Raw genomic sequence first — 9413 nt, 5'->3', positions numbered from 1 at the left:
GACGAAGGGAGTACCAAATAAAAAAATTATTAAATGCTTATTTATAACACTAACGGCTACATATTGACATCACAAAAAACCAAAAAAAATACATGCAGAAAAAAAACCGTGAATCTCACGGTGTAATGAGTTATCGATAACGTTTAACAAAAACATTACTCATTTACTCATAATAATGATGCTTTAATGCATTGATTAGTTGAACGTGTAGCACGTCATACGGAATAAGACAAGGGTTTACCAATTCGATTCATGGATAACATGCTCAAATAAATTCAATATCTATCGGTTTCTCATTGACAATTTTTATGTTGAAATTAGACATCGTATTTTATTTATTTATTTACAATTTTTATTTTAATTGTTTTCAAAAGTTTTATATACTGTATGTGTTTTTAAATACTTGATCCACTTCCCATTTGTGAAGAATTAGGAAAAATTAGAAAGAGTACTAAAATATAAAGATAATGGGATTAATGGTAGGTAAATTGGATGAGAGAGAATCTAATAAAAAATAAAATTGAAATCCCCTCGTTGAGAGAAATGAAATAAATATTGTAAAATGTTTTCAAATACTACTTCCGGTTCAAATTACTTGTAACTTTGAAATATTTTATATCTCACAAATAATACCCATAGACCGGAGGTAGTAAAAAAAATGAACTAGGAAGTATTTAAAATTAGCAGCAATGTAAAGTGAAGAAAAAAAGGACGGAATATATATACAGTATTATAGACCAAAGATACAATTGACGTGTAAGCTTGACGTGTCTAAATACATTTCAAAAACTAACACATTTTACAAATTTCAATTTCAACTTTATTTTTGTATATTTATTTAATTTTATAATAAAGTATTGATTCTTTCCTCAATTTCTTCTCCCCTATAAATAAATTCCTGAAATTCGTGCTCTGCTCTACCTTTCACCTTGCTCTCTGCTCTTACGATTCACCTTCCCCAATTCTACCCAAATTCTTCATTTTTTCAATTTTCAATTTTCTCTCTCCTCTAATTCAATTTGTTCTTCCCCACTTGCCACCTTCTCTGGTTAGTAATTTCCGCAAAATCCGATTTTTTTTTTTTTTTTTTTTTATTTATTTTTTTTTAACTTATGTGAATTTTTATGATTTGGGTTTGCATTATATTTTGCTGATTAATTGTGGGTTTAATTGTTTTCAATTTACATTCTATGATATTTTAGATATTTTGATCTGTTTTTTTTTTTTTTTAATTAATTAGTATTATGATTTTTTTTTTGATCGAGTTCACATGGGTTTTGTTTATACTGTAAAATTGATGATTTTAAAATTGTAAATTCCGAATTCCAATTTTACCATTTCCAAGATTATATATTAGAATTGTTTTATGCTGACAATCCTATCCATTTTACTCGGATTCAACTGTGAAAAGTCTTTGTTTATGCGGGTTTCTGGGTTTCTTTAGGTCCATTAAATCCAGTTTAATTTTGGAATTATATTTCAAATTACAGATTGTGTTTGTCACTTCAATTTTACTCAAATTCTATAGGTAAAAATGAATAGGCTGGCAAGGTGCTGGCATTGCTTTAATTTCTGCAATTTGAGCAAATAATCCAATTAAGTCAACTAATTGTTGTTTAGTTGTTTGTTAAGAGTCTTGATCGCGACATTTATGAGTTGTGTTTATATGTTAGCTTTGAAATGATTCGAACCCGAGATCTAACACATTGATTATATAGTAGTTGAGTATGTATTACCACTTTGGTTAAATTGAGGTTTTAATTATTGGGTGAAATGGTGAAGAAGGTTGCTAGTTGACCATTTGATCACTATATCATACATATTACATGACCAATTAGTTGAGGCTTGAGTGGTTATATGAGTGATCCCTTTATGCCTTTTAGAATTTGAAATCTAATGTTTGCACACACATTGTGTTGCTTTGATTGAAGCCGAAGAAAATGCTAACTGTCGCTTTCTTAGGTAGATGCTCCCAAATTTAATCCATTAGTTTAATTGCTTTCATCGTGTATGCTTTGATATGAAATTTTTCTTAAGGATTGGGATACAAGTGTTGGCTAAAACCTTGGATAGGGTAATTAAGACTGATAATTACGATGAATGAGCAGTGTTGCTCAATCTTCGAGCTTTATGAATATTTATCGCCCTCTCAAACAATAAATTGCATTTATGGCAATCCAACGTATGAAGTTAATAAGTTAGCTAGTGATGCATTTGCCAGTGCAGAATTTTCATGTACTCTGTGGTAGAGAGTTCATTGAATCGATGATTACCGGGTCATTTGACCATGCTTGCATATGGCCATGTTTATCTTGAGCTGTTTTTAATATATTTGCTTAATTTGTTTGATCTTGACTTCTATCTTTCTGGTATTTGTTTATTATTATTATTGTTAGGTTGAGCAGTTGCTCTTCTTTCTGTCCTTCTCAGTAGATGAGCTTTGATTTATTTAATTCATAATTTTATTTTTGTTTGATTTTAATTTTGGATTTTGAAGATTTTATAATACCGTTTATCTCAAATTTCAGCTTACTCTGAAGCAGTAAAATCATGAACGCACTCGCAGCAACTAATAGGAATTTTAAGCTTGCATCCCGACTTTTGGGGTTGGATGCTAAACTTGAAAAGAGTCTTCTTATCCCATTTAGGGAAATCAAGGTGGATGATGCTTTTCTTTAATCACTTACTATCAACTATGTTTCTAGAAGTTATATACCGACTCAATTTTGTTACTAGTTGCTCATTTCATTGCTGAAAGAGCAAGAGTCTGGAATTCATTAATAGTCTCTAGAATTCTCATAAATTTGTCTATGAAAAAGTAATCAGACAATTTAAATGTAGTAAGATTATTGTTATCAAACATGTGTACTAGACTAGTAGTACTAGGTACATTGTCGGTATCTGAAAATTGAGATAACTCTCTTAGTGAGTACTTGTCATCTTTTAGTTTGTATCTTGTTCTAGGGTCTTTAGATTTTTTTTTTTTTTTGGTTTTCCAAACTAGCTTCTCTAACTCAAGTGTCAAACCTTTGCACTGGGCTAAGTATGCTTATATATGATTCTATGGTTATATATGAGTATATGACACTGTTATGTGAGCTATAGCTTCAAAATACCTGTCAATTTGTTTTGTAAGAAACAGATTACTTTTGGTTGGTTTATTTAATATTCTATTATTGGCAGTACGCATGTTCATGCAAGCACCTTTTAATGTTTTGATACTAGGTTTTTTTTTTTTTTTTTTTTTTTTTTTGGGTAAAATTTCATATGGGCCTTCATATGCTATAATATGTCACCTTCAGCTTGTATTTTGCTAAAATACTGATTCAGAGTTTTAACAGGTTGAGTGTACTATACCCAAAGATGATGGCACTTTGGCTTCTTTTATTGGATTCAGAGTTCAGCATGACAATTCTAGAGGTCCCATGAAGGGTGGAATCAGATACCACCCAGAGGTTGGTTCCCATGTCTTTTCTGTTATTTCTTGCCTCATTTACTGAGGAAAAGAAAAACTTATTTTGTATTTATCTAACAAAGTCATTATTGTATCTGTATAACTGTACTACATTGGATTTCCCCTTTTTGTCTATAAACTGTACTATTACTTGATAACTCAATTATAATTTGTCATTACGTTCTACAAAATAAAGACATTTTAAATTGCGTAATCTACAATATTCGATAACTGTGATTAATAATTTTGTTCATCAATATTGTAGGTTGATCCAGATGAGGTCAATGCTTTGGCACAATTAATGACATGGAAGACAGCAGTAGCAAATATTCCTTATGGCGGTGCCAAGGGTGGCATAGGATGTAACCCATCTGACTTGAGTGCTTCTGAACTTGAACGCTTGACACGAGTTTTCACCCAGAGGATTCATGATCTCATTGGAATCCACACTGATGTACCCGCTCCTGATATGGGGACCAATTCACAGGTGAAATCAGTTATTTGTTTGTGAAAAGGTGTCTGTAATGGTATTGACATATATGTATGGAATTTAATTGTTAATCTTACTGTCATTTGAACAGACGATGGCTTGGATATTGGATGAGTACTCTAAGTTCCATGGTCATTCACCTGCAGTTGTTACTGGAAAGCCTATTGTAAGTGTGTTGATAACTGTGATTATGCTTATTTGTAGTAACCTTATAATTTGATGGTATTGTGTGCTCCAGGCCTTCACTTTAGATGCATAATGATGCTATTGACAATACATTAAGCATACCTCTTGATTAATATGCTTTAAATTGTTAGCAATAGAATTAATTAATTCACGTTTTTTATTACTAAATTAAGTTTCATTTTCTAAAAAATTAAATTAATTTGATCTTGATGTAATATTAGGACCTTGGTGGATCTCTTGGTAGAGATGCGGCTACAGGAAGAGGGGTTTTATTTGCTACAGAAGCCCTTTTAAATGAGTATGGAAAGACTGTATCTGGTCAGAGATTTGTGATACAGGTATGCATTAATGTGAAAAGAGAACTTTAATTATATTCCATTATGATGTTTGTCCGTCACAATTGATCCTAACTACACTAATCTCAGGGGTTTGGGAATGTGGGTTCGTGGGCTGCACGGCTCATCAGTGAATTAGGAGGGAAGGTTGTTGCTGTAAGTGATATTACTGGAGCAATTAAAAACAAGAACGGACTAGACATTGACAGCTTACTCAAACATGTCCAAGAAAATCGTGGAGTCAAAGGTTTCCATGATGCAGATGCAATAGACACCAATTCAATATTGGTTGAAGATTGTGACGTGCTAATCCCTGCAGCCCTTGGTGGAGTTATTAACAGGTTCATCTTCAAGTGCCTTTAACCTTTCACCTTGTATGTAAATAAATTGATATTTGATGTTGAGTAAAGAAATGAATCACTCCATATTATCTAAACACAAGGTGTGAAGGATAATTGACAATCAAATCTCCATTTCAGTTCTGAATTAATTCTTTCGAAGTATTTAATATTGGTGCCAATTCTTTAATATGAATTTACAATGGCTGAAATTCTTCATTGGTTATCAGATTCTAATGTTGAAATGGTTTATGATAGTGGCAAAGAGGATTCATGGCCTAGTTAACTAATAGTTGCCTTCAAATTTTAAGTATAAGAGGATTCCACACCCCCCCCCCCCCCCCCCTTCCCCAGGACTTTCAGCTTAGTTTATGAATCACGTAGTATTTTTTATGCAGATCAACTAATACTTAGTCTTGTGAGTTGATTGCACTGTATTTTCTTGCTTTTGAAGAAATATTCATGACCTGAATTTCAATTCATATATTTTTTCCAACTTGGATTGCCGAATTAAAAATTTGTTTGTTTGTTATGATTGAAGGGATAATGCAAATGAAATCAAGGCCAAATTTATTGTGGAGGCTGCAAACCATCCTACTGATCCAGAAGCAGATGAGGTTTGTTTAAACTGTATTAATATTTTGTACTATGATGTTGTAGTTGAGTTGTTATAACGAGGTTTTTTTTTTTTTTCAGATACTTAAAAAGAAAGGTGTTGTCATCCTTCCCGACATATATGCGAACTCTGGTGGTGTTACTGTTAGTTACTTTGAGTGGGTTCAGGTATGAAATCCTCCACTATAAAGTGATTCTGGTAGAGTTTAGTTGCTTAAAAATTGGTTGGTCATTTCTTTGCTCTATGTTTTATTATAACTATTATGATTTTCTTTAAAATCTGGAAATCTTTTGATGTTCTACATTTTTTCTTCAATGTTTTATTCTTAACTTGAAAATTGAATAATTGAATGTGTTAAGAGTGGTATTGAAATTAAGGTCTAATCCATAATATTTAAAAATGTTGGACACATTTGTGCTCTATTGTATAAAGGGCTAAAGGCATCACTTCCTCTAATGCAATCATCACATACTACATTCATTTCAAATTATTTGCAACGACAATACATTTTTAACTCATTCTTTAGGTCAAATTGTTACAAATAATTTGAAGTTGAGGTAGTATTAAGAGTACAAATTTGAGATAGTCTATTTTTGTAAATAGTTAGTTTATATGAAAGGAAATACACAATGAATATTCATTATCTGATATAAGTGTATGTTTATTAATTGCAGAACATTCAAGGTTTTATGTGGGAAGAAGAGAGAGTGAACAATGAATTGAAGACATATATGACTAAAGGATTGAAGAATGTAAAGGAAATGTGTAATACACATAATTGTGATCTTCGTATGGGAGCCTTCACCCTTGGACTAAATCGTGTTGCACGAGCAACTGTTCTTAGAGGCTGGGAAGCTTAATTATCATGAACTTGTCATTTTGTTTAATAAAACCTCTCTTTGCTCCTAGATCATTTGATTGTTGCATTTCGATATTATGTGATGTCTTTATAGTTTATACTCGACTTTATAAAAAACGCGGGTTATTATCTTTACCCCGATTAAATTAGATGGTGTTATTGTTTCGGTTTTCAACCGGATTGTAACTCTATTTATTATCATTTAATGTGAGCATGAGAATTATTATTAATCTTTATGTTGTCGATCTATTATTTTATTTTAACATTATATATATATATATATATATATATATATATATATATATATATATATATATATATATATATATATATATATATATATATATATATATATATATGTGTGTGTGTGTGTGTGTGTGTGTGTGTTAGATTTCGGGAAAACTCCTCAAACTAGAGTGTGTACCATTGATCAAATATATAGAGTTTACAACGCTAGGCCTAAACACGATAGGAATCCTAGATACGATAAACATACAAAATATACAATAAATATATCCTAATCTGCGACAAATATTATCCTAAATATAATATCTATCACACCCCCGCAGTCGTACGTGAAATCACAGTTGAAGAAAAACAAATAAAATTGCGCAAGAAAAGATTAAATCCCACCGCTTGAAATTAATCAATTCTCAAAAGAGAAACCAGGTAGCAAGAATTAATACTCCACAAAGATTCCAAGTGCTGCAACAATAAAAGGAGCTAACTTGATAGCAAAAGAGATGTGCAAAAGTTGACCTTATTGTGATATACCACCACCAAAACAAAATCTATGTGATTATGTGTAAAAAAAAACCAATAAGGCAATGTAAGAATCATTGGTCATGGAGAGGTGGAAATAGAGTGCGGCACATGGAGTAGGTTGGCAGATGTGGTTACTGCCAGTAGTGGGAGGCGGTAGTGTATGCGATTGCCAACAACAACGATGGAGGAGGCTTTCGCGATTGCTACGTAGGAGGCGCAAGGTTACATAAAGATTCTAAAAAAAAACTTTGAGAAAAGAAAAAAAAATCTATATGTGTGTTTGCGGAAGCATAAAAAACTTTGTATATCCCGCCGGTGGGTTTAATTTTCTAACCCACCGGCAGGGTGAGAATTTTTGTATATGATCCCAAGATCTAACCTAAGCTGTGATACCATGTCAGATAATATAAACTCCTCCATTAGAGTGATTTCCATTGATCAATATTTATAGGGTTACAATGAGAAACCTAATCATATTAGGTAACTATAAGATATGTACAAATATCAAAGATAATCTTATACAAAATATATCCTAAACCTAGGATGAGAATATTCTATGGATAAAATTTGCAAAGCGTTGGTACCAAGCTCTAGGAGCTTGTTTCAAACCATAGAGAGCTTTGCGAAGCCGACAAACATGAGTGGGAGCCCTCCGATCAACAAAACCCGGAGGTTGATGCATGTAAACTGTTTCCTGCAAATCACGATGTAAAAAGGCATTTTTGACATCTAGTTGATGAATCGACCACTTTTTAGCCAGAGCTAAGCTGAGAACAGTACGAATAGTGGCCGGCTTTACTACCGGACTGAATGTCTCATCACAATCCACACCAATTTCCTGCGACCTGCCATCACATACAAGACGAGATTTGTGCCTCTCAAGGTCACCATTAGACTTGTATTTATGTTTAAAGAGCCACATACAATAATTAACAATATTCACCCCCGCAGGCCTAGGCACCAAATCACATGTCCCTGTTTTAATTAAAGCACTATACTCATCATTCATCGCCGCATTCCAATTTTTGTCATTTAAAGCATGCTTATAAGACTTTGGTAAGGGTGATTTATGAGGATGTGGGCCCGAAAGAGGAACGGTAAGGTTACAATATTTCGGGTTAGGCTTAAATATTCCCCGTTGACTACGGGTTATAGGAGGCGATGGAGGAGGTGGTCGTGTAGGCTGTATGGGTGGGATGCCACGCATAGGCGGCGGTGTGTAAGTAGGTGGCGAGGGTGGGGCCATAGGTGAGGCAATGTGTCCACTATTTGGTTGAGGAGTGCGCTGCAAAGGTGAGTTGGGAGGGGAAATGGTGAACTGCTGGGCCGCATGTCTAGGGGGGTTATTTGGGCTTGGAGGGGAGCTAGATGGGCCTGGAGTTCGTGGGGTTGGGCTGACTGCATTGTGGGTTGGTGTGGCAGTAGGTGTCAGATGGCGAAAAATGGCATGAGTGAGTAGAGGAGACGACTCACTTTCACCCAAAAAATCATATGATTTTAGACTAAATTTTTCCAAGTTTTGATATGGAAAGGTTGACTCATCAAAAGTGACATGTCTAGAAAAAATGATTTTACGAGTGTGAAGGTCTAAACACCTATAACCACGGTGATTTGGTGCATAACCCAAGAAAATGCAAGGAGCGGACCTAGGAGCTAATTTATTAGGAATGGTGGAGGAGAGATTCGGAAAACAAAGACAACCAAAAACACGAATGTGAGTGTAGGAAGGGATGACTCCAAATAAGGCTTGAGCTGGAGTTATGTTTTTGAGAACCTTAGTGGGTAATATATTAAGAATATAAGTAGCCGTCTCAAGAGCATAATTCCAGTATGAAGGTGGTAAGGAGGCATGAAATAGCATAGTGCGCTTGATATTATTTAGAGTGCGGATCATTCTCTCGGCTTTCCCGTTTTGGGATGAAGTGTGAGGACAAGAGAAGCGAAAGACAATACCATGATCAATACAAAATTGTTTAAAGGGGTCATTGTCAAATTCGCGACCATGGTCACTTTGAAATGATTTGACGGGTCTTTCAAACTGCGTGTGTACAAATTGTTTAAAGTCTAAGAATTTTTTAAAAGCTTGAGATTTATAAACAAGAGGAATAGTCCACACATAATGAGTGAAATCATCTAGAAGAACTAAATAATATTTGTGACCACAAGTACTACGAATTGGAGATGTCCATAAATCAGCATGAATAATATCAAAAGCACAAGTAGTTTTGCTATTAGAGGAATAAAAAGGAAGTCTAGTATGTTTTCCGAGTTGACAAGAATTGCAAAAGGTGGAGACTTGCTCCTTATTACAATCAATAAAATTACTATTCCTAAGAAAATTTAAAGAAGGTGCTCCAAGGTGTCCTAGTC

General features: G+C 33.8%; 1 protein-coding gene across 2 annotated transcripts; it reads left to right on the top strand.

The window, feature by feature from the left end:
• The first annotated feature begins 862 nt into the window (after window positions 1–862).
• On the top strand, window positions 863–6508 carry LOC145632160 (glutamate dehydrogenase B). 2 transcript variants are annotated; one of them, XM_081684461.1, is made up of 10 exons: window positions 863–1048; window positions 2529–2658; window positions 3342–3455; window positions 3720–3941; window positions 4036–4110; window positions 4352–4468; window positions 4556–4806; window positions 5345–5420; window positions 5500–5586; window positions 6094–6508. In XM_081684461.1, the coding sequence occupies exons 2-10, from the start codon at window positions 2551–2553 to the stop codon at window positions 6277–6279; spliced, it is 1236 nt and encodes a 411-aa protein (XP_081540587.1). In that variant the 5' UTR covers window positions 863–1048; window positions 2529–2550; the 3' UTR covers window positions 6280–6508. The 2 variants fall into 2 exon arrangements, with proteins under 2 accessions (XP_081540587.1, XP_081540588.1); XM_081684462.1 differs by lacking the exon at window positions 863–1048 and adding an exon at window positions 1397–1528.
• The last annotated feature ends 2905 nt before the right edge of the window (window positions 6509–9413 follow it).

The sequence above is a fragment of the Chenopodium album genome, chromosome 5 (assembly GCF_948465745.1).
Source record: "Chenopodium album chromosome 5, dcCheAlbu1.1, whole genome shotgun sequence".
Taxonomy (NCBI): Eukaryota; Viridiplantae; Streptophyta; class Magnoliopsida; order Caryophyllales; family Amaranthaceae; genus Chenopodium; species Chenopodium album.
Note: the sequence above shows the minus strand (reverse complement) of the source record. Positions and strands in the feature narration are given on the sequence as shown.

Coding starts and splice junctions, on each gene's coding strand:
- LOC145632160 (XM_081684461.1), top strand. CDS start 2,551: ATGAACGCACTCGCAGCAACTAATAGGAATTTTAAGCTTGCATCCCGA. Junction 2,659..3,341: donor TCCCATTTAGGGAAATCAAG/GTGGATGATGCT, acceptor GAGTTTTAACAG/GTTGAGTGTACTATACCCAA. Junction 5,421..5,499: donor CTGATCCAGAAGCAGATGAG/GTTTGTTTAAAC, acceptor TTTTTTTTTCAG/ATACTTAAAAAGAAAGGTGT.